The sequence below is a fragment of the Bos indicus x Bos taurus genome, chromosome 8, assembly GCF_003369695.1.
Source record: "Bos indicus x Bos taurus breed Angus x Brahman F1 hybrid chromosome 8, Bos_hybrid_MaternalHap_v2.0, whole genome shotgun sequence".
NCBI classification, from domain to species: Eukaryota; Metazoa; Chordata; class Mammalia; order Artiodactyla; family Bovidae; genus Bos; species Bos indicus x Bos taurus.
Genome location: NC_040083.1, coordinates 8,921,101 through 8,948,504, shown reverse-complemented (window position 1 = coordinate 8,948,504; position 27,404 = coordinate 8,921,101). Strand labels below are relative to the sequence as shown.

At 41.1% G+C, this 27,404-nt stretch overlaps 1 protein-coding gene across 3 annotated transcripts in view; it reads left to right on the top strand.

The window, feature by feature from the left end:
- MSRA (methionine sulfoxide reductase A) overlaps positions 1-27,404 on the top strand; it is a 383,749-nt gene that overhangs the window by 44,021 nt on the left and 312,324 nt on the right. The window contains exon 1 of one of the 3 annotated variants that reach the window (XM_027549008.1): positions 2,932-3,330. The exons of the other annotated variants lie outside the window; for them this stretch is intronic. Within the exon in view, the coding sequence (XP_027404809.1) occupies positions 3,318-3,330 (13 nt within the window). The 5' untranslated portion in view covers positions 2,932-3,317. Of the gene's footprint in view, positions 1-2,931; positions 3,331-27,404 lie in introns of those variants that run through there. 3 annotated transcript variants of the gene reach the window in all.

The following is a 27,404-nucleotide window of genomic DNA, read 5'->3' as shown; positions in this document are numbered from 1 at the left end:
TAAGGTTGGATTTACTTTTGCCATTTTGTTATTTTCTATGTATCTGTCTTTTTATGTCTTTGTCCTTTCATTACCACCTTCTTTTGTTTTAAATAAATATTTTTCTATGGTAACATTTTAATTCCATTGTTGTTTTCTTAGTGATTGCTGTGGTAATTATAGTTAACATCTTAATTTATAGTGATGCAATTAAGATTAATACCCACTTAACTTTAGTGGTACACAGAAGCTTTTTCCTATATAGCTGGTTGATCCTTCCTTTAGTCTATTGTTGCAAATCTTCATACATTATGTGCCTATCAACAATATTTTATAATTCTGCTTTATGCTTTTGTCTTTGAAATCAAATAAAAGAAAAAGAATTACAAACAAAACATATATTTCTACTGTTTTTAACATTTGCTTCTGTGGGTTTACCTGTGCTTTTTATTTCTTCATGTGGATTTGAGTTGCTATCTAGTCTCCTTTCATTGCAGCCTGAAGGAAAATTCCTTTAGTGTTTCTTATAGGGCAGATCTGCTAACAATAAACTCTTGTTTTTGTTTATCTGGGAGTGTCTTAATATCTGCTTGAATTGTGAAGGAGAGTTTTGCTGACAGAATTCCTGGTGGGTGATGTTTTCCTTTCAGGGCTTTTGGTGTGTCATACCACCTCCTTCTGGCCTCCATGGTTTTCACTGATCAGTCAGCTGTTAATCTCTTGAAGCCTTCTTTGTTCAGTAAGTCCCCTGTATACGAACACATTCCATCCCCAGAGCACATTCATAAGCCCAATTTGTTTGTAAGTCCAACAAAGTTAGCCTCGGTACCCGACTAACACTATTGGCTGTATAGTACTGTACTGTACTGTGTAGGTTTATATCCTATAAACCTTGCTCCACTCTCTAAATTATTTTCACTTTAGTTTCCATTGTTATCGCCTGGCACTTCTTAGCAGGACCAGCTACAGAACTGCTGCTTTAACACTTGCTTTTGTACATCCTGGACTTGAAATAAAGATATTCTACTGCTTTAGTACAGTAATGGAGTACAGTAAAGTACTGTACAGTTAAGTACTTAAAAGCTCAACCGCTTGTAGAAGATGCATGCGTGTAACAATGTATGCCAGACATGTGAACTGACTTATGTAATTGGACAGGTAAACACACGTTCACATCTTTGAAAGTTTGCATCTTGAAGGTTCATATGTAGGGAACTTACTATACCTGAAGAGTCAGTTCTTGCTACTTTCAAGATTTTCTCTTTGTCTTTGGTTTCAACACTTTGATTAGAAATTGCAAATCCACTGTCACACTGCCTGTCAGTCCTTATTTGAAAGGGTAATATGGAACCTTTTGGTTACTGCTTTAGTTTGTCCCTCAAGGTATCTCTGTAGCATTTCTCTCATCTGTCAACTGTATGGTTTAGTAGGATGTTGTTTGGTTTTTCAGTGCTATATTTCATAGTTTTATAGAACTTCAGAGTGATGTTTATATGATTGATCCCCATAATTCATTCACAATAGATTTGTTGAGCTCCTGCATATGCAAGACTCCTTGCAAGACTTTCAGGTTTCTTAGGTAAGTGACAAATGGTCCTCTCTATGAGGATGACACATTTGGTTGGTAGAGGACACATACTCAACCAATTATTATACATTTAGAATGGAGGTATACTGAATATAAACAGAGTGTTTTGGGAGCACAGAGGAGGAAATCACTGATTTTTATATTTGATAGAAAAGCAAACTAAGTATTATATGGATTAAGCAGTTGAAAACCCTGAGGTTACATAAGTTAGAAGGACTGAGCCAAAGACTAGAGGCTACTGTTCTGGGTTCTTTCTATGAAACCACGTCTAGAGTATTCTGTATTTTCAAACACCAGAGGTAAAAATGATTTCTTAAATGAAATATGATTTTGTAGACCGCGATGCTCTTGGTGCTGGAATTTGAATACCATACCCACAGTTTCCTGTTTTTAAATGTATTACCTGATCCACAAAGGACAGGTATGTGTGTGAAACACAGACTGGCTGTTTCGCTTCAAAAGCTGTGCATGCTGCAAATAAAAATAAACAGCATTTATTTATACTTATTAGGTGGTATGAATTTAGTAAACAAGTGGCTGTGTTGATACTTGAAGTTCAGAATATCAAAAGATGCTTAATTTTACTCTGTCCACTCTTTTTTTCCCCTTTTAATGATATTTGTGTTTTGAAAAGAAAATTTTCTGCCTTTCATGTCCAGTAACACTTTGGATGGGTACAGTTAATAATAGAGTTTCCTTGAACATAGGAATTGCTGATCAATCAGAACTCTGTTCTTTTCCTTTAGGATAAAGCATGACTTATTTGGGCATACAGTTTTAATTTTAATCTGCATGCCTCCTTCTCTATTCTCCCATGATTCTTTGCATCAGGGCAAGGGAAAGCAAGCCTTATAAAAAGAAATACAGTATGTGGTGCTTATTAAAGTTACATACATCTCTTCTCACAGGAGAATTTTGATTTACTGCAGGTTGTGCATATGTCGCATATGGACATTTCTAGGGAACAGATTCCTTATTGCTGAACAGTGAATGGCTTCTAGTACTCCATTATTGCTCCGGGAACATGTTAGTAATGATGATGAAAGGTAGGATACCATGAAATCTGTAAGGTGATTTGGCAGAAGTCGATGCTGTTGGTGCCAGGATTGGGGTACCGTACCACAGTTTTCCTGTTTTCAGATGTATTAATTGATCCGCAAAGGACATCTTTTGGAGACAAGAATTCAGACAGGCTGGCACAGGCTGGACCTCCGCCAAGACTGCTCGGAAGGTTGCCATACTGGGAGCAAAAGAGTGAGAGAGAGAAAGAGAGAGAGAGAGGGAAGGGAGAGAGAGAGGCAGAGGGAGAGCTGAGGAAAGAAAAAAAGGCAAGACTTGGCACAGCTCAGTCAAATCAGCTTCTTTTGTCTGCTTTCTCGGCTTGAGCTTCAGGAAAGAAAACCGTCCTGGGGTACAGAAAACTCAGAACTTTTTGGTTTTCAAACTTAGAAGGCTTTTTAAGTCTCTTGGGCTATTTGAAAGTGTTGGTACATACAATGACGTTTAGGCACCAGTATTAAGGGAAATAAAAGCCTTTTTCAAAATGAAGCTTCCACAGTGTCCATGCATTTGGGAAATACTGTATTTGATTTTTTTTTTTTGCATGTATGATTATACTATGAGAGACAGGATTGACAGTGTAGAAGATGGCAAGGCAAAAATCTAATTAGAGAGACTATTAATTTTCTACAAAATAAACTTTGTTCATCAATACAAACCTGCTTTCAAATCAAATCAGACCTCCTTCGGAATGTGTTCAGAACGTAAGTTTTTAGATTTTATCTTATTTTATTTTTTCCCATTTGTAGACATTCACTTGTCAAGGAGTGTTTCTAAGATTTTATGCAACCCAGCCAGGAAGTCAGAGTAGAAGTTGTTTTATCCATGTGTTTAAGAAAACGTTTTCTTAAAGCAACAGCTTTTATTTCTGCTGCTTCATGCTGTCCTAAACTACATCCCCCAGCAATGAGTGACAACACTGAAGACCAGAAAGGCAAGCTGAAGACACCAGACTTCGCTTGAAGGGCAAACAAGAAATGTGAGCTTGGTCATTATTTTTGTGTGTGTCTTTGGTCTGAACCAGTTTTTGGAGGTGGGTGGGGAGGTGGGTGGGGAGGTGTCTCTGTCTAAAAGATGTGTGCGATTAGGGAATTCTCATTGTGAGAAGGAAATGATAAAAGGTAATTTTTATGATGTTGGCAGAAATGGCTGGGAATGGCAGAGAATAGGCAATTTAAATCTTTTGGATAAGAAGTAGTGAGCTGTGCTTGAGATACTTGGAGAAAAATTCTATTGTGTTTAGTTGATTAGATTGTATAATTAAACGATGACTATAGCCTGCCTCTCTCAAAATGTTTTTAAGTGGAAGGAAAATCTAGAAAGTTCATCGATTTCCTTTCCAATACTACCTGGTATTCTACTTAGATATATATATGCTTTATATCTAATTTCTTAACAATAAATACTTCCTATTAGGCCTGGGTATGGTTGGATTGTGATAGTTCTGCTTTTAAAAATCAGCATTATTATAGGAGAGGTGCCCTGTAAGGCACGTATTTTTGTCGACCACCCTCATTGTCAGTGAGTATTCGATTTCTAAAGAAGAGAGTTTGAGTGGTAGAATTAGGTTCTGACTTCCTGTAATAATATATTTTCTTTTACATTTTGTGTACTAAAAGAATACAGGAAATTCATGTATATTCACATAAGTAGTAATCATTTTGGGCAGTTTAAGAGATTGCTCCATGAGCCATGCTTTTGTTTTGAGTTTGTCATCATGGATCTGTGAATCCTTTGACAAAAAAAAAAAAATTTCTTTTTTGTTTGTAGCTTGATATTATTGTGCGCCTTAGATAATCAATTGTTTTAATTGGTTTTTATGGTATTATCATGACACATCAGCAGTTGTGAGGATGACATGGAGTACACAAATACAATTTAAAAATATGTGAAATCTAATACAGGTGTTTTGCATAGTCCAGCTTAAATAGTTCCCTCAACTTTTTTTTTTTTCACTCATCAACATTTTGATCTTCATTTTATTGAAATCACTCGATGTTCATGTGGGTTGCCAAAATGACAACCTTTGTTTTCTAAGCTTCTTTATACACCACCTCGCTGATGCTCTAAAATGGACGCCAAGACATAAAAGACGTGCTGATAGGCACTGGAAGGGATGTTTGCCTGGCTACCGTCTTCCCTTTTGAAATGATCACAGGATCATTCATGCCTCCACTAAAAACCAACCATATAGGAAACAAAAGCAAAGTTCAGTAAATAAGTTCAAATTAGAGCTACATTTTAATAGTGACCGACCGTCTTATTACCGATTTATATTTACTTTCATTTACTTCTTAAACGTTTGACATAACCTCTTGTCATTTAGATCTGCTAGATGTATAACTTCTCTTATTTATTGAAGACTTTTATTCTTTTATTTATTTCCCTTTAAGGTAGAATAATTATTTGCTAGGTTATTTCATAATTTCTTTGCGGCGAACTCAGTAAGAACAAACTTACATCCAGACTATTTTATCCAGCTATTTTCTAACAGTATAATAAAAAATAAGTGAATTGAAAAACAAAGATAACAGAACATACCTATAATAATAATGAATTTTTCGATAGTGGTAAAGTTACATGTTATAGTGTTTATTAGACTTAAGATTTGGTAATAAACATAAGCTGTTATAGCTAATAAAGTTTCTTACTAGTATATTCTCTCTGGCCTACTTGTTACTTATCTTGAAAAAATTTCTGTATTAAGTTGATCCTTCTTAATGGGATATAATAGAGACTTTTTGTACAGCCTTTTTTTTTTTTTTCAAAGATGTGTTTAAGAAGTGTTGGTTACATTGCCAAATACACTTATCTAGATTTAACGTAGTGCATTCTTCTTTTCTTTCAGACCTTTTATTTTACAAACACATTGGCATTTAGTTTATAAATTTCCACAGTAGTGTTAATATTTCAAATCTTAAAGTGTGTAAATACAAGCGATATGATTGTAAATGAACTTTATCTCAGCATTTACTCATTGTAGTTGTATTGTGTCATATTTTGAAGTAGATTTATTAAGGCAGAAATAGATTAATATTTAACTGCTTCTTGATGCCTGTTATTAAGTCCTGTTTAGATATACCTGAACATACAAATGCAAAATGCTGTAATAGTACTAATACAAACCTCCTGGGGGCTTTAGTCCAACATTTTATAATTATTCACTCATTTATTCATTTATTGAACAAATGTTTATTGAGTACCCGCTCTAGTATGCTAATACCTTATTGATCTGGGGTAACAGGGAAGGAAGCCACATACATGATTGGAAGAGGGAAAAGATTTAAAATAGAACTACAGGATTCTAAAGAGAAAGGAGCACTACTGTAATGAGATTTATTTCAATAAGTTACAGTTTTGTTAACTTTTGCTGTACGGTATTGTTGTGTTTGTTTCAAAACAATCAGGAGATTAGTAGTAGGTCGTATGGATAGCTCTGAGGGTTTTGTTTTACCATTATTTAGGTTTCTACATCTTATTGACCAAAAGTCTTCAGCTGCTCAAGTCTTCTGATGGACATCTGAAATAAGCAATTCAAATATTAAGAGGCGGAAATTAAATAGGGAGGATGGAACCACCACTCACAGGCTAGAATTTTGTGTATGTCCAAGCAGGTGTCACTGAGCCTTCAAAGATGTGGCTGCAGTGTAAAAAACAGTGGCTTCTTTACGAGGGAATATTTTTCCTTTCCTTTGTTTTCTTTTGTGAGAAAGAGGAAGAAGAGGAGGCCAAGCCCACATCTGTAAGCCAGCATCGTCCTTAGGAATAAGTGTGCTGGAGGGCGGTGTACTTTAAATGGACCAATCTGTTCAAGCTCTGCGTTCTCTCTGTTTCCTTTTGTCTCAGTGTTTCCCTTAGCTTTGTTCACCAACATAAAGACTCTTGGGCATAATACATCTAGACATAGAGGAGCATTTAACTTAGTGGCTTAACTTTCTGCCATGCAGTTGGTCTCTACTATAAAGAGAACCTGGCATAGGTTCATTTTCTGAAAGGAGGTAAAAGTCACAGGACCCAGGGAACAGAGCTTGGAGGCATTTGTGGCAGCAGTGGCCTCTGTCTGGGCTGGTAGCCGATGGAATGGAGACGAGAAATGTTTCAGCTGCAGGCGTGCGCCACTGAGTCCTTCAAGTGAATATTCTCAAAGGTGCTCTGCGCCAGGCACCATGTGGAATGTAGGGGATACGAAGATAGAATTTCTGCCCAGAAGGGATTCAGGGTCTAGTTGTGGGGAAAGGGAGGATCAGAATAACTGGCAATTGTATAGGTCATCACAGTTTACCAAAGGCTGTCACCTATTGCCTTTAATTCCAGTGGCAATGCCTGGCACAGGAGCTGGTTCATAATGGCCACCCAATAAGGATTCCTTGAAGGAACAAACCAAGTTGTGAACCAGTTAATTATCTTCTTCAGTCTTATTTAATTAAGATAGTTTTTCTCCCTCATGGTTGCTTTTGTCCTGAGCCTTTGTTGCTAGTTATGGTTTTAGAGAGGGTGAAGTGTAGGGCCACATTCTTGTGACCACATTACAACCCCTGAGTCTGCCGTCAGAGACAACACAGAACAAGGATTTGATCGATTTCACAGTGGCCCTGACCAGCTCTTCCCTCCAGCCGACCCTCCATCGTCTCATTCTGTCACTCCTAATCTCCCCGAGGGAGAAGCCAATGGCACCCCACTCCAGTACTCTTTTGTCTGGAAAATCCCATGGATGGAGGAGCCTGGTGGGCTGCAGTCCATGGGGTCACTGAGAGTCAGACACGACTGAGTGACTTCACTTTCACTTTTCACTTTCATGCATTGGAGAAGGAAATGGCAATCCACTCCAGAGTTCTTGCCTGGAGAATCCCAGGGACAGGGGAGCCTGGTGGATTGCCGTCTATGGGGTCGCACAGAGTCGGACTTAGCAGCAGCAGCAGCAGTCTCCCTGAAGGATCCCATAACTGTACCTTATGCCTTGGTGGTGTGGCCTCAGCATGGAGGAGACCAGCAGTTGTCTAACAAACTTAAGCCTCTCTGATGAGCCTGGGAAGAAAGCTGAGGGGACTGAGAGAGAGAGTGCGATGAGGGAGCACATGGAGAGCTGAGGGCAGTGCTCAGTGGTTGGCTTCAGTCTGACGGTAACTTTACCAGGAGAATGAGGGTGCAAGTGGGGTCTTGGGGTTAGACTGGAATATCAGAAAGAGCTCGCTTTGAGGGTGACAATGACGAAGGGTTGCTGAGGCTAGTTCATGTTGACCAGCATCTTTCTAGGTCTTTCTCCAGGGCTGTTTTGAGGCTCAGGAGAGGGAGGGGCAGGTCAGGACCATTGTGAACTATTGTGTACTGCAGGGGCCTCAGGGGTGGGGGTGCTGAAATTCAGCCTGCCCTTTCCTCCCCAAGCCCTGTGCCTTGGTCGGCTAAAGGAAGGTACAAAGTCACTCCGGGTGTGAGCAGTGGCCCTGGAGAGAGAGAGGGCCTGGGTTGAGGCTTGGAATTGGAATTTCAGGAAAGGAAGAAGGTCTGAGGGTCTGGGGTGGGGAGGGAAGCATTCCAGTATTTGATTTAGGGGTCCAGGTGGGGTGTATGTGTGTATGTATGTGTGTGTGTGGCTCACATACACATGATCTGAATCTTTGCGACCCCATGGACTGTAGCCCGCCAGGCTCCTCTGTCCATGGGATTTTCCAGGCAAGAGTACTGGAGTGGGGTGCCATTTCTTTCTCCGGGTGTGGTAGGAGATGTGATTAGAAGAGTTCCAGAGAACACAGTTGAAAACAATGAGAGATGAGTATCTAGAAATTCTTGTGGTAAAGTGAAAGAAAAGGTTTGGAGAATACTGAAGTTAGCAGTTATTCTGAAACCCAGCAGGCTGTGAATAATAATAGCCCCAACTGCAAATTGCCCCAGCCAAACAAATCTCTTAGTTTGGTCATTGGTTGTTTTAAGGCCATTTTATTTCTTTAAAGCTTCCCTGCTAGCTCAACTGGTCAAGAATTCACCCGCTATGCAGGAGACCCTAATTCGATTCCTAGGTTGGGAAGATCCACTGGAGAAGGGATAGGCTACCCACTCCAGTGTTCTTGGAATTCCCTGGTGGCTCAGCTGGTAAAGAATCTACCTGCAGTGTGGGAGACCTGGGTTCGATCCCTGGGTTGGGAGGATCTCCTGGAGAAGGGAAAGGCTACCCACTCCAGTATTCTGGCCTGGAGAAGTCCATGAAGTATTCCATGGGGTTGCAAAGAGTTGGAGATGACTTTCTCTTTCACTTTTTTTATTTCTTGCAAAGCAAGTGTAGAAAAGGAAAAAGGTTACCTAATTTCCACAATGTTGTAAGAGTTTAAATTCTCTCTTCTGTTTTGCAGTTAGGAATCTCTTGGTCCTATATAATCAGAATACCCATGAAGTATGGATGTTGAGGTTTTGTGGGACATACTTTGGTATTAGAGTTTGGGTTTTGAAGAATTAGCCCCTCTGTAGTGATGTCATCCTTTTCATCTCATATGTCAAAGCCATTTGTATCTTTTCCATTAGACACTCTAAGTGACTTTCCCCAACTTGAGAAGATCAGGTTGCTCTCTGACACTCAGGACTGCTTTATCCCAGTGCCTTTGAAAACAGCCCTTTACCATCTTAGGTTAGAGAGAATGGGCTTCAGAGTCTCACCAGTGTCCAGTTGAATTTTAACTCCATTTTTCACTTGTTGAACTTTGGTCAAGTTATATAAACTTAGTTTCTTCTTGTATAAAACAGGGATCATGATACCTTCCTCAAAGATTGTTGGGAGGAGATTTAGGGAAATATATACAAAGCTCTTAGCATAGTGTTTGGTACATAAAAAGTGCTCAATGAATGCCAGATATGGTTTTTTCAAATTATTATAAAAATTCATAACATAAACTTTACCAACTTACTTTACCAACTTAACTATCTTTAAGTGTTCATTTGGTGGCATTTAGTATATTCATTTGGTTTTTTTGTGCTGTCATCACCATGATCCATCCTCAGAAATATTTTCATCTTACAAAACTAAAACTCTGTCCCTATTAAATAACAACTTCCCATTTCCCCTCCTCCTAGTTCCCCGGCAGCCCCCATTTTACTTTCTGTCTCTATGAATTTGACTACTGTAGGTACTGCATGTAAGTGGTATCAGACTGTATTTGTGACTGGATATTTCACTTAGCATAATGTCCTCAAGGTTCATGCATGCTGTAGCACATGTCAGAATGTCCTTTGTTTTTAAGGCTGAATAATATTGCATTGTATATGTATACAGCACATTCTACCTACCTGTTTGTCGGTCAGTGGACACTTGGGTTGTTTCCACCTTTGGCTATTATAAATAATGCTGCTTTGAGTGTGGGTGTACAAATATTGGGTTGCCCAGAAAGTTTTCTCGAGTGTTTTCATAACATGGGAAAACCCAAATCCATTTTTTGGCCAACCCGATATCTGTATGAATCTCTTCTTTCAATTCTTTTGGTGTATGCCCAGAAGTGGAATTGCTGGTCAGAAGGCAGTATGAACTCTCACAGCAGGTTGTGTTTTTGAAGAGCTCATTGTAAGCTGAAAGCTGTAAGTTGAATTAGACTTTCCAGCATAGATAATGGTGAAGTAAAAAGAAAGTTATAGACTTGACTAAGGGCTCATGATGTCTAGATTTTGTGGAAATAACCCAAACACCACATTCATCATCTGTAAATTATTTTATGTGTAAAATGTTGCCTGGTGTGTTAATCAGGGCAATACTGTAATCACCACATAAAATAGTATTTGTACATTATCATGGGATAGTCCTATTTCTTTCTTAACCTAAGTGGTTTCTTTGCATTCTTGCCATTTCTTTTTTTCTTTTTTAATTTCAATACAGTTGATTTACAATGTTGTATTAGTTTTTGGTATACAGCATTGTGATTCAGTTTGTATGTGTGTATGTGTGTGTGTATATATCTTCTTTTTAAGGTTATTTTCCATTATAGGTTGTTACAAGATACTGACTGAGGTCCCTGTGCTATACAGAAGGAACCTGTTGCATTCTTACCATCTCTGTTTAGGTATTTTCCTTTGGCCATTCTTTTAGGGAAGGTCTGCTGGCAACAAATCTCTTAATTTTCCTTTATCTGAAAATGTCTTGATACCCCCCCCCCCTTTTTTTTCCCTGAAGGACAGTTTTGCTGGGTATAGATTTCTGGGCCAGTAACTTTCCCCTCTGTCAGCACTTGAACAGTGTACCACTGCCTTCTGCCTCTGTGGTTTCTGATGAGAAACTGCTGTCATTCCAATTGTTTTCTACTCTCTGTAAGATGTTTCTTTCTCCTGACTTTCACAATCTTTTGCTTTGTCTAGTTTTCAAAGAGTTTGATTATGATGTGTCTTGGCATGGATTTTTTTGGATTTATCCCAGTGTTCACTCATCTTCTTAAATATGGGGGTTTATGTTTTTGTTTTTGGTTTTTTGCCAGATTTGTAAGGTTTGCAGTCATAATTTCTTTGAGTCTATTTTTAGGCCTTTCCTCTTTCTCGTTTTCTTCCAGAACTTGAATGATATGAATGATAGATTTTGTTGTTGTTATGGTCTTCCAGGTGCTTGACACCAATCATGTCTTTTTTAAAGCCTGTTCTGTCTTTATTGTTCATATTGGGTAATTTCTGTTGTTCCTATCTCCGGGTTCACTGATTCTTTCCTCTGTTACCCTCATTCTGCAGTTGAGGCTACCCAGTGAGTTTTAATTTGCATTTTTATCTGCCATTCTTTGCTGAGACTTTTTTTTTTTTTTCATGTGTTCAGTGTGCTTATTGAAACAGTTTTATGATAACTGCTTTAAAATCCTTGTCAGAGATAATTCCAGCATATGTGTCAATTTGGTGTCAGCATCAGTTCACTTTCTTTTCTCGTTTGGGTTGAGATTTTTCTTGTTCTTAGTATGATGAGTGGTTGTGATTGTATCTCGGGTGTTTGGGGTATTATGTTATGAGAATGTGGATCTTACTTAAATCTCTGTTTTAATACAACTCCTCTGACCCCCCTGGCTGCAGGGAAGAGGAGACACTTCCTCACTACTAGGAGGTGGGGGTGGAAGTCCAGGCTCCTCACTAGCCTTCCTTTGCAGCTTGGATGGGAAGGGTGCCTTGCGACTGCAGGTGGGGGTGAAGTTCAGGTTCCCCTAGGTGATACTGTTATTCACGTTGTTTGTTTTATATGTGGTAAAATAACCTGAACAGAACTGGAGCTGTATCTTGCTTAAAATTTTAGCTTATATTGTTGGTGGTACTTATGTTTGATAACTTATTTAATGATATTTAAATTCTCAAATTAGGAACAAGGTCCTGTCTAATCACTAGCTTTCTTAAGATTGGTATGTGTTTACCATGAGCACATTGAATGAAAGATTTTAAGTGAAGAAACAAGATTATAATTTCTAGTTGATTAACTTTGAACATTTATTAGAAATAATTCTGTTTATTTATTCACCTGTGCTGGGTCTTAGTTACTACGTGGGCTTTCTCTAGCTGAGGTGAGCTGGGACTGCTCTCCAGTTGCGTTGCCTGGGCTTCTCATTGCCGTGGCTTCTCTTATTGCAGAGCACGGGCTCTGAGAAATGCAGGCTTCAGTGGTTGCAGCCTGTGGGCTCAGTAGCTGTGGCTCCCAGGCTCTAGACACAGACTCAATAGTTGTGGTGCATGGGTTTAGTTGCTCCATGGCATGTGGGATCTTCCTGGATCAGGGATTGAACCTGAGTCTCTGGCCAAACTGCATTGGCCAATTTACCACTGAGCCACCAGGGAAGCGCTGAACATTTATTTTTAAAAGAAGAAGAAAAGCCTGCTGGTGCAAGGTTTCCAATTTTCCTATTAATAACATGCTAGATTTTATCAGACTTTTGTACTTATTTTTAGAAGAGGTCAGTATATTAGAAATAGAATAAAAGGGTCTGACTGGGTGGCTTTAAAAATTTCAGTGATAAAAATATTTCATTTCATTTACTTACTAACACCTGTGGTTTCAGGTCAATAGCACAGATCTTGATGATGATGTGTATGTCTTTAGAGTAATTGATTTTCAGAGTTCTTAATGGTCATCTGAAGTATAGTAATGACAATACTGAATCCCAGGACTAGATCGCTTACTAACTAGGTGATCTTGAGAAAATCTCCAGAAATCTTAAGGTTGACTTTTCCTCTCGGAAAAGCAGATGTCATAATATCAAATCAAAAGATTGTTAAGAACATTAATTGAGGCAATATGACCGAAAGCATATTGAAAGTATTGGTGAAGATGTAGAAGATACAGACATATGAGAACTTTGATGCCCTCATGCAGGAATGTTAACTGGGACATGTGCTTTGATGAATAACCTGGCAATATTGAGTAATTTGGGTGTCCCTGCTGGCTCAGTCAGAAAAGAGTCTTCCTGCAATGTGGGAGACCGGGGTTCAATCCCTGGTTTGAAAAGATCCCCTGGAGGAGGAAATGGCCACCCACTCCAGTATTCTTGCCTAGAAAATCTCACGGACAGAGGAGCCTGGTGGGCCACTACAGTCCATGGGGTCACAAAGAATCAGACACGACTGAGTGACTAACACTTATACTTGTAGTGAGTAATTTGACATATTTGGCAACACAGCCTCATTTCTAGGTAATTCCCCTAGAGATCACAAATATGTGTAGAAGGCAAGTTCAAGTTAGCCATGATAGCACAGTCAGCACAAGACAAAAAATTTAAATGTCCATCAACAGAAGAAAAGATACACAGAAGAAAGGATAAAATCATTTATATACATTTTAAATTATGTAAAACAACAGATACATTGTTTATGGCTATATATATGTATGTGTGTGCCATGTCACTTCAGTCGTGTCTGACTCCTTGTGACCCTATGGACCGTAGTCCACCAGGCTCCTCTGTTCATGGGATTCTCTAGGGAAGAATACTGGAGTGGGTTGCCATTTCCTTCTCCAGGGGTCTTCCTGGCCCGGGGATCGAACCCATGTCTCCTGTATTGGCAGGCGGATTCTTCACCACTGAGCCACCTTATGACTGTTGGGAAGTGTTATTTTGCTGTTTGCAGAGCCTCCTAAGCCCACCAATAAGGCATGTTGCTATTGAATCAGCAGCTTCACCAGAGAGGGGCTCTCAGACTCTTAGCAAGAATGTTCTGTTGATCTGCTTACACTGATTTCTATACAGTGAATAATCTCGGTGCAATAAGCACTTTCTCCTTTCCCTCACCAGTCCTCTTGCTAACAAAATAACTTAATTGAGAAATTCAAACTGTTGGGGCAAGGGGGATTGAGTTGTGGCAGAGGCTTCTTGTGAATCTTTTGTGGTGCAATCAAGTAGCACTTATTCCCCGACTTTCCGCAGCCATCCCGCCTAAACAAAACCCACCTAATCTCCCAAATCACTTTGCAAAACAAAAGAACACACAGAAGGTCCCGAACCCAGAAGACTGGGGGCGGTTGCTGGGTGTTGTGTGTGAGGCACGCCCTCTCCTTTCCCAGCTCCTTGCAATTTAAGTGGAACTGACTGGCGATTGTGTGTGTTTTAAAATCTGCGTGTGTATATGTGCTCCCAGAGAAAACTTGAATGTTCAGACCATTGGGCACTGCTGTCTGTTGGATGCTAGCTTGCACATAACCAAGGGTAATGCTCTAGATAGAAATTAACAACTGCTAGAAGAGTGGACTTGCAGTTCCAAACCTTCAGGCAAGACTCGTGGCCTGCACTTGGCATCCTTGCTTTTTTTTTTTTTTTCCTTTCTTTCAGTTTTCTTGAGATATAATTGACACATAGCACTGCATCAGTTTAAGGTGTACAGCATAATGATTTGACATACAAATATCATGAAATGATGACTACAGTAAGTTTAGTGAACACCTGCAACCTCATACAGATACAACATGAAAGAGAAAAAAAGTTTTTCCTTGTGATAAGAACTCTTAGGATTTACTCTCTGAACAACTTTCATATATGACATTGGCTGAGGCTTAGTTGCTCAGCCATGTCTGACTCTTTGCGACCCTGTGAACTGTATCCCACCAGGCTCCTCTGTCCATGGGAATTCTCCAGGCAAGAATACTGGAGTGGGTTGTCATGCCCTCCTTCAAGGGATCCTCCCAAACCAGGGATCAAACCCACGTCTCCCTCATTGCAGGCGGATTATTTATGGTCTGAGCCACTAGGGAAGCCCGTATGTAACATCAGTTCAGTTCAGTCGCTCAGTCGTATCTCTTTGCGACCCCATGGACTGCAGTATGCCAGGCCTCCCTGTCCATCACCAACTCCCAGAATTTACCCAAACTCATGTCCATTGAGTCAGTAATGCCATCCAACCATCTCATCCTCTGTTGTCCCCTTTTCCTCTCGCCTTCAGTCTTTCCCAGCATCAGAGTCTTTTCAAATGAGTCAGCTCTTCTCATCAGGTGGCCAAAGTATTGGAGTTTCAGCTTCAGCATCAGTCCTTCCAATGAACACCCAGGACTGATCTCCTTTAGGATGGACTGGTTGGATGTCCTTGCAGTCCAAGGGACTCTCAAGAGTCTTCTCCAGCAACACAGTTTAAAAGCATCAATTCTTCAGTGCTCAGCTTTCTTTATAGTCCAACTCTCACATCCATACATGACTATTGGGAAAACCATAGCCTTGACTAGACGGACCTTTGTTGACAAAGTAATGTCTCTTCTTTTAAATATACTGTCTAGGTTGGTCATAACTTTCCTTCCAAAGAGTAAGCGTCTTTTAATTTCATGACTGCAATCATCATCTGCAGTGATTTTGGAGCCCCCCAAAATAAAGTCTGACACTGTTTCCTCTGTTTCTCCCATCTATTTGCCATGATGTGATGGGACCGGATGTCATGATCTTTGTTTTCTAAATGTTGAGCTTTAAGCCAACTTTTTCACTCTCTTCTTTCACTTTCATCAACAGGCTCTTTAGTTCTTCTTCACTTTCTGCCATAGGGGTGGTGTCATCTGCATATCTGAGGTTATAGATATTTCTCCCAGCAGTCTTGATTCCAGCTTGTACTTCATCCAGCCCAGCGTTTCTCATGATGTACTCTGCATAGAAGTTAAATAAGCAGGGTGACAATATACAGCCTTGACGTACTCCTTTTCTTATTTGGAGCCAGTCTGTTGTTCCATGTCTGGTTCTAACTATTGCCTCCTGACCTGCATACAGATTTCTCAGGAGGCAGGTCAGGTGGTCTGGTATTCCTATCACTTGAAGAATTTTCCACAGCTTGTTGTGATCCACACCGTCAAAGGCTTTGACATAGTCAATAAAGCAGATGGTTTTCTGGAACTCTCTTGCTTTTTTGATGATCCAGCGGATGTTGGCAATTTGATCTCTGGTTCCTCTGCCTTTTCTAAAACCAGCTTGAACATCTGGAAGTTCACGGTTCACATACTATTGAAACCTGACTTGGAGAATTTTGAGGATTACTTTGCTAGCATGTGAGATGAGTGCAATTGTGTGGCAGTTTGAACATTCTTTGGCTTTGCCTTCCTTAGGGAATGGAATGAAAATTGGCCTTTTCCAGTCCTGTGGCCACTGGTGAGTTTTCCAAATTTGCTGGCGTATTGCGTGCAGAACCTTCACAGCATCATCTTTTAGGATTTGAAATAGCTCAACTGGAGTTCCATCACCTCCACTAGCTTTGTTTGTAGTGATGCTTCCTAAGGCTCATTTTACTTCACATTCCAGGATATCTGGCTCTAGGTGAGTGATCATACCATCGTGGTTGTCTGGGTCGTGAAGCTCTTTTTTGTACAGTTCTTCTGTGTATTCTTGCCACCTCTTCTTAATATATTCTGCTTTTCTTAGGTCCATACCATTTCTGTCCTTTATTGTGCCCATCTTTGCATGACATGTTTCCTTGGTATCTCTAATTTTCTTGAAGAGATCTCTAGTCTTTCCCATTCTACTGTTTTCCTCTATTTCTTTGCACTTATCACTGAGGAAGGCTTTCTTATCTCTCCTTGGTATTCTTTGGAACTCTGCATTCAAATGGGTATATCTTTCCTTTTCTCTTTTGTAACATATGTAATATACATATGTTACATACCATATGTAACATACAATGGTGTTAATTATATTTCGCATGTTGTATATCACATCCCCAGGACTTATAACTGGAAGCTTGTACTTTTGACTGCTTTCATCCAGCCCCCCTTCCCCAATCACCTACCCATCCATACCCACAAATCTATTCTCTTTTTCTATGATTGATTGATTGTTTTTATAATTGACCTACAAGACTGTGTTAGTTCCTGGTGTACAACATAGTGATTTGCTATATCTATGCATTTTCTTTATTTTTTTAAATATTTTTTTTGATGTGGACTATTTTCAAAATTTTTATTGAATTTGTTACAGTATTGCTTCTGGTTTATGTTTTTGAGTTTTTTGGCCACTAGATATGTGGGATGTGAGTTCTCCAACCAGGGATTGAACCCATACCCCTGGCGTTGGAAGGCAAAGTCTTACCCACTGGGCTGCCAGAGAAGTCCCATTTCTATACATTTTAAATTTATCACCACCAGACTCGCCTTTCTTAAGGGCAGTGGCCACATGCTTTGCTCAATGCATGTTTGCCTTATTATAATGAAAGTGTTAGTCATTCAGTCATGTCCAGCACTTTGCGACCCCATGGACTGTAGCCTGCCAGGCTCCTTTGTCCATGGAATTCTCCAGGCAAGAATACTGGAGTGGGTAGCCATTCCCTTCTTCAGGATATCTTCCCAACCCAGGGATCGAGCCCAGGTCTTCTGCTTTGCAGGCAGATTCTTTACCATCTGAGCTGCCTTATTGTACTTGTTGGCTGCTTAGTGCAGTGAATGAGGGTCCTGACAGCACAGAAGGAAGCCAGCTGAGTGTCCTCTCCTTGGCTGTGCTTGTACATTTCTTCTTTCTTCCATTTATTGAATTCTTCCCTAGAATCAGCTGGCAGGGAGAGTCACCATCCCTGTATCACCCCTCCACTGTTTAGAAGTTTTGGGAAAAGTTTAATAAAGAAAGTGTGAAAATTATGATTACCCTTTGTTTAGTCACAAACCTTGTTTTCTCTGTATCTGCAGCCTAAGTGATTGCAACAGCGTGAGGCACACACACACGATACATACAGCATACACACTTCAAGGTGAGCAAATTGAAGCACAGAGAGGTGAAGTACCTGACCTAGTTAATGACAACACTGCTTCCCTTGTAGCTCAGTCGGTAAAGAGTCTGCCTGCAGTGCAGGAGACCTGGGTTCGATTCCTGGGTTGGGAAGATCCCCTGCAGAAGGAAATGGCAACCTACTCCAGTATTCTTGCCTGGAGAATCCCATGGACAGAGGAACCTGGCGGGCTACAGTCCATAGGGTTGCAAGAGTCGGACACGACTTAGCGACTAAACCACCACCAGGGCTCTTTCAAGTCTTCTGCCTCTAGAATATCGTATTCATTCCATTGCTTGATTTTTGTTCACTCTGTGATGGGGTCACTAGGAGGAGAGTAAGTTGCTACTTTTATATTAGCTCTTCCCCTTGAAACTGTGTACTGAGGTTAATCCTCTGCTCTTCATTTATTCATTCAGACACTCAATTCATCATTCATTTACTATCTGAGTGTCTATTAGAGCTAAGTATTGAGGATGCTGTAGTGGATAGAACATAAGCAATCTCTGCCCTCATGGAGCCTGTAGTAAAGCGGTAGAGAAAAGACCACAAAAAAGTCAGTTCAATCAAATGTAATGTCAGGTATGCCAGGTAAAGAAAGGCCTGTTTAAAAAGTCTTCTTTCCCTCTTCAAATAAAGGGAGAATCATTAATATCCATGTACTTTAAAGAACATGGAGCTGTTTGACTGTAAGACTCTTTTGCATTTTTAAAATATGACATTGAATATAAATCCATAAAATGAACAAAGACTCCAGAATTTTAGAATCCTGGAGGTCAGTAAATCTGCCTCCTTGTGGCCAGAGCAATGGGAATCGCCTTTCTTAGCCTCCTAAGAAGCAAATCTTAGAGTCTCTGGGTGGTAGTTTCTGTGCTAAACAGCACCTAGCAGAGAAGTGCATGATGAATTGTTTTATGTGTCTCTGGCTCAGAACCTTCTCCTCACTTAATCGTCTATCCAGATTCCTTTTAATGCATTGGAATCACAAACTGGTGCAAGTGACCTTTGTTTGGCTATTTCTGGATGTGTGTTAGGAAAAGGAAAAAAAATAAAACGACACAAAAACCCAACTTGCAGTTTAAATAAAGAAAAATGTGTTTTACTTCCAGGAGAGCTTTTGCCATTTCCTTAATGCTTATTCTTCTTCAGAGAGCTTATTATTGAACAGAGTGTGACAGTAGTTTACCGTGGTGGATGTGTCCTGTCCGGGCCAGGGGATGAATTAGAGCACTGATAAAGACCAGAGGAGCAGGCAGAGCTGCACCTAAATTACCCCCAGATAGTTGCCAAGCTATTCTACTTTTTTAAAGACCTCCAGAGAGCATCCCTAATCGCCTCTAGTTTCCCTTTTCTGTGTTTAATAACTTGAGCTGTCAAGAACATCCTCCTCGTATTTAACCCAGTTTTCCCTTGCCACAGTTCAGTCCCATTTCTCTTGTTGTCCTTGGTAGTGACAGAATAGCAGGTCATTATCTTCTTGATAGTATCCTTAATGTTCTTGAAAGGCATCAGGGCATTTCCCCTAAGCCTGCACTTCTCCCAATGAAATAAACACTCCTGTTCCCCCTGCCCGTCTCCCCCTCCTCCAGGGTCCTATTTGGAAGTATGATCTCTGACATTTTGCTCTTAAGTGTCTGGTCAGAATAGTCCCATTCATTGGTTCTTTGACTCACACCTAGAAGGAGGGACCAGAATGTTTCTTGCCCCTCCTGTTCTTTCTCATAGTCTATGGATTGTGCCTGCTGGTTTCTCTTTCCACAAAAATGTTTCCTTCTGATTGCTGTTTTGGTCCATTTTGGATTTCCATTGACTTCATCCTCAGGACAATATGGTACATCAGTGAAGTTGGCATTATCTGGTTACTGGTGCTCTCCTCCTTCTTGATTCAGTTTTGTTTTGTTTTTTTTTTAGTTTAAATTAAAAAAATTTTTTAATTTTATGGCTCTGCTGTGTAGCATGGAGATCTTAGTTCCCCCATCAGGGATTGAACCCTTGCCCCTTGCACTGGAAGCTTGGAGTCCTAATCACTGGACTGTCAGGGAAATCTCCTGATTCAGTGTTGTAGATGCTGCAAGGGAAGTTGGAACATAGAAACTTTGCCCTGTAAGCAATGAGTGAAGATGTCCTTCCCATCAGATTCTGTATGATCCTTACGAGGAAGTGAGATTGATTCACATCCCCCCAGCACTCAACAGAAATGCCTGACATGTTTTAAACAGATTTGGCAACCAACTGTTGGTTGGTTGCCAAATGAGTTACTGGGAAGCTGCCTTCATTTTGTTGTTTGAGGTTTCTGTCTCCTTGCCCCTTCTACCCAAACATAAAAGCGGCTTCTGGCCTTTGCCTGACTGCCGGTGTAGGCAGCCTCCCACTTCAGCTGCCAGGCTTGTAGCACATGAAATAAAAATATCTCTATAACTGGTCTCTGGTAGATTTCCTCCCTACCTGTGCTAGTGCACCATCAGCAGGTGTACTGAGCAGATGGAGAAGGGTTTTAATTTTTTCAGTTCAATTAGATAAACTCTCCAGGTTCAGACCAGTGCACCCTCTTCCTTACTTAGTTTCTTCCTCCTGGCATTAAAGTTGTTGAGCATTGCAAATACACATTAAGACCAAGAGGTAAAACAAATATAGTGCCTGCCTTTAACACAAATTATTTAACAGAAGGACCACATTGGACATTAGATGAAAAACCAGTTTTAACCAGTTTCTTACCTACTGTTCAATTTTATCATTCTTTAAATTAATAGATGGAATGCTAAAATGCTGGAGTATAAATGCTGTCTTTTTGCTTATGATGTACCTTTAGCCTTTGAAATTAACCCATTTAAAAATACACTGTTTTTGAGGCAACAGTTTGTCTCTGATAGTTCAGTGGATATTAGAGAGAATTTTAATGAGAAGCTGAAGAAGCTGATTTCAGGACGCTCTTTTGATACCTTGTTTCATTGTCAGCTGACTTGTCCAGGATCGTGATTTCATGCTAGCCTACAGTCTCAACCAGTTTGCATGGTGACCCTACCTGGCTCTGGGTTTTACTGTCACCAACCTGTGAAAGATAGGTTGCCACAGTTTCTGGCTTTATATGTAGGTCCTTTCTACTTACTATGCTTGCCCCCAGCAGGTTGTATGCTCTTTTGTTCCCAAGATCCCAGATTTCAGTTTATCCCTGGCTCTCAGATATGAGGCTGGACTGACTGCCTTGTTCAACAGACTTTACTGAGCTCCTGCCCAGGGCTCTGACATGGCCTCCAGTGAGGCCCTTTGTCGGCCTTGTTTTGCTCCCTGAGCACCATCAAAATTATTTCGTTACTATCCATTGGAATCTGGGGTAAAGCAAGCAAGACTTGACCTATTATTTCATGATAGGGATCTTAGCTCCCTGACCAGGGATTGAACCCATGCCCCTGGCTTTGGAAGCACAGAGTGTTAACCACTGGACACTAGGAAAGTTCCTTACTCACTTCTTAATTATTTCTGGGTGAGTGTTTCAAGGATATGCAGTATCCAGATGTGTGGCTCCTTCTCTAGCTTCTCTCCCTTTTTACTGCCTATTAAGACTGTGGTAAAGACCTCACCTGCAGTGCAGGAGATGCAAGAGACTTGGGTTCAATCCCTGAGTTTGAAAGATCCCCTGATGGAGGGCATGGCAACCCACTCCAGTGTTCTTGCCTGGAATATCCCATGGACAGGGGAGCCTGGCAGGCTACAGTCCGTGGGGACATGACTGAGCGACTCCACAGCACAGGTTTGTATTGGCGATGTCCGGAGCTGAAAAGAGATTCAGATGAGTCATTCTCACTGCTGTCTAGAAGTGGGGTGAGGAGTTTAGTTAGGAGAAGCTATAGGAACAAGAGCCACCACTTCTCGTCTGTCATTCTGATGAGTGCATCTGAAGATTCCCTGTGGTTCTTTTAATAGGAGCTCATATTTGGGAGACGATTGAAATGTTATCTGGCAAAATCACTTCCCTGATCCTTCCACATTCTTTGCAGAACCTGAATGACTGTCTTGGTTTCACAATAGCGATCTTGCTTTCTCCCAGCCTGGCTGACCCATGTGATCTTGGGTTATTCTACTGAGCTGTGCTGCTGTGATCTTTTCTTCCTGTACTTTCATCTGCTGATCCTCCTTCTGCCTCTTGGGGTCATACAGAACAGAATTGAATCCCAACACGTGGCAGCCTTTCACATCTTTGGAAAATGCCCCTCTGTATGTACCATTTATACGTGACATGATGTAGTTACATGGCTTTCCTCTCACCTGCTCCGGTTCAGCTGTCAGCTACCTCTTTATTATGGAGTGGCCTCAGGAGAGCGCCATCTCATCCAGGTGCAGTGTGACAAGTGCCAAGAAGTCTGGGCCATCACTGTGCTATTTAGAGGTTAAGCGAGTCTGGTGGCTTCCTGTTTGCTTGGTTGGACTGAACAGAGCCTTGTATCCCTCAGCAGGACAGCAGGGTTTCTGCTGTATGCAACACCAGGTGGGATGTTTCTGGACTGTGATAGATTCACTCTAATCGTCTGGGCCTCGCTTACCGTCACTCTTGGGTGCCCCCTATGTGGCTGTGTGTTTGTGGTGTGTGAATGCATGGTGGACAGTATCACATGGGCACTGAATGACAAATTTGGGGCTGTCTGGAATGCCGATGTGGCCTGTGAAAGTGACTCTCTCCTACCCCCAGCTCCTACCCTCTTTAGAGGGCCACTCCACTGTCTGTCTCCCTCCCATAGGACCTCAAATCTCATCTCCTTTTAGAGACGTTGTAAAAGCCCAAACAGCAGGATGCTAGGCTCTCAAAGTATGTAAATTCAATCCCCAGATGAACTCTGTGATTGATTTGTCTGCCTTTTCTCTTGTAGTGAGTAGACTTGTCACCAGGAGGGACCATCAGACAGGTTTTGAGGGGATTGTTTTCTTCATAGCATTGATGTATCATGCCTAGTTTCCAAAGGGGACAGCTGTGTGATTGGGTTGAGAGTGTCTGAATGTAGGAATGTTCAGTCTCTCCAGAAGTCCCTGGCACATGACAGGCATTCAGTATGTGTTTGTTAAATGAATGAATGAGGCAGGTGGCCATCCTGTGGCCACCATTGTTTCAGAAGCTGTTGTGCCACAAGAGCAGCAGAATTTCCTCTTTCAGAAATGAGGAAATCCTGATACGTCTTCAGCTGGTGACCATACTTGGTGGGCTCTAGGATAAGGGTCTCTCGAATCTCTACTGATATGTCAAATCCCCAGGCTGTCTTAGGTGAAGCCATCTTGCTCGCAGACAAACAGTTGCCTCATGTAGATTCAGCCATACTTAATTTATGACAAATAATGTTCCTCAATAGATTCTTTTTTGAGCATTTACCATCTCATATGTAGATGAAACATAACTCCAGCCAAACTCCCAATTAAAACTCTTTGAAGGATTCACTAAAATAGATATGAAGTTCAAGTGGAAATAATACATGCATGAAAATACCCAAGGTATGTTTGGAGAAAAAAATATATATTTGGGGACAAAAGAACAATAATGATGAAAACTTATATACCAGTTATTAAAGCATGTTATAAAGTTAGTGAGCAGTGTGGTTTTAGCAATGGAATAAGCCAGTGGATAGATGGAAGAGAAGAGGCAACCCAAGTTCCTGTGGGGATTTATTGTAAGACAAAGATGACATTGCATCATCAGAAGTGAAAGGATGGTTGACTTCATAAATGGTGTTGGGGCAACTATATTAAAAAAGTAAAGTTATGCCCCTGCCTCAAACCTTATAGCCAAATCAGTTTGAGATAGGTTAAAATTTATGAGGAAAAACATGTTCATAGAACATTAGAAGAGAAACTTTGGCAGTTGGGTGTGGGCTCGATTTTGTGGGATGGTGGGGAGACCAGTGATACAGGGAAGAAGGCCATGTGAGGACACTCAGGGAAGATCGGTCATGCTAGAAGGAGGCCATGTGGAGACGCCTGGAGAAGGAGGCCATGCAGAGATGGAGGTAGACATTGATGTGATGCCGCTACATACTGGGGAGCACCAAGGGTTGCCAGGAGTCACCAAGGAAGAACCCTTGCCTACAGCCTGCAGGAGGAGCATGGCCCTGCTGTACCCTAATTGTAAACTTCAGGCCTCCAGAACTATGAGAGAATGAATTTGTTTCAGCCCCCAAATTTGTGGTAATTTGTTAATGCAGCCCTAGGAAATGAATACAGTGATGAATCAGATTTGATTTGACAGAGGGAGTAGTCAGAAACATTACTGAGTTTTCGAAAAGGTTAATACCAGAAGCTGTGTTTGATTATTCAGTCCTCGGATAGATAAGAAGTACGATTTCATGGTTAAGGCGGCCTCACAGATCCACATGATGAATCTCAAGAGTCTGGACTGGCCCCAGAGGGGCAGGAACTTTGTCTTAGTCGCCACTGTTTCCCCAGCCTTTAGAACAGTTAGAACAGAATGTAGCTGACACTCAGTGACTCTTTAATGAATGAATTAATAAATGGAAGATATGCCAAAGTACAATGTGTCCATTTTTAAAGCAACGAAGACACTGATTTGATTAAAAATGAGGCTGTGGGGGGCAGCAGGGCCAGAATAGCTGTAGTTCCTGTAGATCCTGCATGCTTCTTTATTGTGTAACCACCAGTGACAAGAGAAGGAGGTGTCACTTCAGACCTAGAGCCCCTGCTGTGACCCAGTGCTGCTGAAGTAGTAGCCTGGTTCTCTGCTGTAGGACACATGGCTTGAAGCTGTGTCCGAGAAGGAAAGAACCATCAAAACCTAAGTTAGATTACAGTCTTAATGTACCAAAGAATAGTTCACTGATTTCACATATTGAGTAAAAACGTATTCAGTTGACAAGCGTTACTGAGCACTCACTATCTTCTGAGTAATGTGCTGGGCTCTAGGGTACAGAGATCAAAACTATAGTCCCTGCTCTTAAGGCATCTACAGGATTTGGAGGACTAGAGGTCAGACAAGTAAACACATAATTTTGATCCAGTGTGATAACATGTCAGTGTTATAAGCCTGGGATTATAATATTGTTATTAAGCCTGTGCCAAGGTACAACTAGGCATCTTAGAGTTCAGAAGAGATTAAGTTCTATTTGGACTGTATATGAGGGAAAGGCTTGGCCACTGGCAACATGATTGGTCCATTTACCTCATGGAATAACATGAGGGGTGCTGAAAACACACACTTGCCCTCTTCCCACCCCCACCAAAGCTCTGGCTGCATAATGCCTCAAATTGTAAAATTGTACCTTGGACAGTTATTTCTTCATCTTGTACTTTCCAGGAGGCCTCTTTCAGAATGCAGATTCTTCTCTAGGACTTTGTGAGGCATTCTAACTAGGCATTCCTGCTTGGTTGGGAATTGATTTCCCAGATTGGTTTTGAAGGGAAGAGCCAATGATGAAGGATGGAACACTGGGTAAGCCTAGAGAGGGGATGCTCCCTGGGCCCAGAGAGAGCACTGGGCATTGAAGGATTTAAGGACTGCCAGGGAAGAGAGGGGAGTGCCTGGAAGGGGCCCCAAAGAGAGTCTGCAAAATCCACTGCCTCCCCTTAGGCTGGCTTGGCCCGGCCTTCTTTTCCAGCACCCTGGACAGCTGCCGTGCACATAGAAGGGGGAGCGTGGGCTGCCCTATCCTGTGAGTAAGTGTAAGCTCATGCCTCTTCTCTTTCTTCTCTTCTCTTTCTTCTCTTCTCAGCCAGGAGAAAGAGACTGGCTTTTGTAAGTGTGAGTTTCTATATTCTGGGTATTATAATGAATCTTAGTTATTGGGACCATGTCTTTTATTAATCCAGTAGAGTGTCTTGTATGTATGGATAGTCAAATAGTGCCATTGTGAATAAAATCAACACCTGTACTTGGCCTGTTATCTTCAGATCGAGCAAATATGTTTCAGGCTTTTTGGTGATGGCTGTGACTGTTACTTGCTAGTATTAAAATATTTGAAATTATGATACCTTGGACTCCCTTTGGTCTGATGAACCAGTTAGAAATGTTGTCAGAGAAAACCTAAATTTCCTTTCATTTTTAGTCGTGAATGAATCTCTGATTGCTGTGATGAAGAAAAATCTCAGGTCCTGACTTCCTTGCTTGAATTCACACAAATGTGACATTCCATCTTGATCAGGAGATACCAAAGGCTGAACATAAACAAAAACATGTGAGCACTTCATCACTTAGAGGAGAAGTTTAATTTTCATCAGTCAGGAAAGACACAGACACCAAATCAAAGGTGCTTACAGTGTTTTAGTAGAAGTTTCTGGTGATTTTATTTTTACTGGGTTTTAAGTGTCACCCCAGGCTAAGTTGGTTGGCACATTTGAGCTTTAACTCTAGCTTTTCTTATCCCTCACTCCTGCGTTGGAGGCAGGGTTTTATTTCTTTGTCTGTGTAGCCTTGGCAGGTATAATCTGTTACTGCTGTCTATACTTGATAATCTGTCACTGCTGTCTATCCTTGATTATTCGAAAGACTTCAGAAATAATGACTCTTTTGTTCATTCATTCAGTGAAAAAGCAGACTGAGTATAAACCATGTGTAGTGAACTATGGGGAATGGTAAGAAGAAACAGAAGTATGTGAATCATGGGTCCAACAGTGTGTAAAGGACCCTGGATGACAAATAATCACAGAAGGCATAGATTTACCTCAAGTGGTTTCTAATCTCACTAAGGAAATACCAGAGGCCTTACCATCTCTTTTCAGAGACCCTCAGTGGCTCTCCGTTTTCCCCATGATCAAGTCCAGACTCTTCTGATGAGTCCTTCCAGTTCTCTACGATCTCACCCCCAGCCGTCTTGATATGCTGTCTTCCTCCCGAGCTTCTCCCTACCCTGTGCTTGGTCTTTCCACCCTTCCCCCAGATTCCATGATCTTCCCTACCCCTGTGTCTCTGAACCTTCTACTTTCATTGCTTAGACTACCCTTTTTTATTTTCACTAGCTGGTAAACTTCCACACATTCTTTAAAACCATATCCTCTGTTCCTCTTTTGTGAAACTTCTGTCTAATTTCCTTCTCTCCCTCCCATGGCAGACTTGGTCACTGGGCTTGTCTCTAGAACGTGTGGGATGTAGGACCACGTTAGGTAGAAGTCTTTGGTGCCCAGAATATTGGAAGGCAGCCATCCTCAGCTTTCCTGGCTCAGCCCAGGCTGATTTGCCCTCCTTTGAAGAGAATCACAGTCTCTATGAAGGCAGATTCTGGAGACCCTTGAGGAGAATATCCTGTTACAGAGACCCCTGGAACCTTCTGAGGGTGTGGAAGACCTAGAGTATGCCTCTTAGCTCTCGTACATATGCGTCGGCATTACAGCCATTAACTCCATGCAGATCCATTACCCTGGATATTGTTTTAGGTGTGTTTTAATATTGCTATATAATTTGTCCACAAAATACATGTTTTCATAATAAAATTATGAATGGGTGTCTGTTGAAGGAAAAAGATTTCTGATGATCAGGATGGTGGCAGGACACTCCTGGAGCCTTTTATTTAAGTTCTCATTGGTCACCATCCTTTGCTTCTTGAGGAGGGAGTGAAGGCCATTTGGCTAATGTGCTTTTCTGTTGCAGCCTTGGAGAATGGTGATTCATCCTACACTTGGGAGTGGTTTGCAGGAGGCTGAACGATTGAAG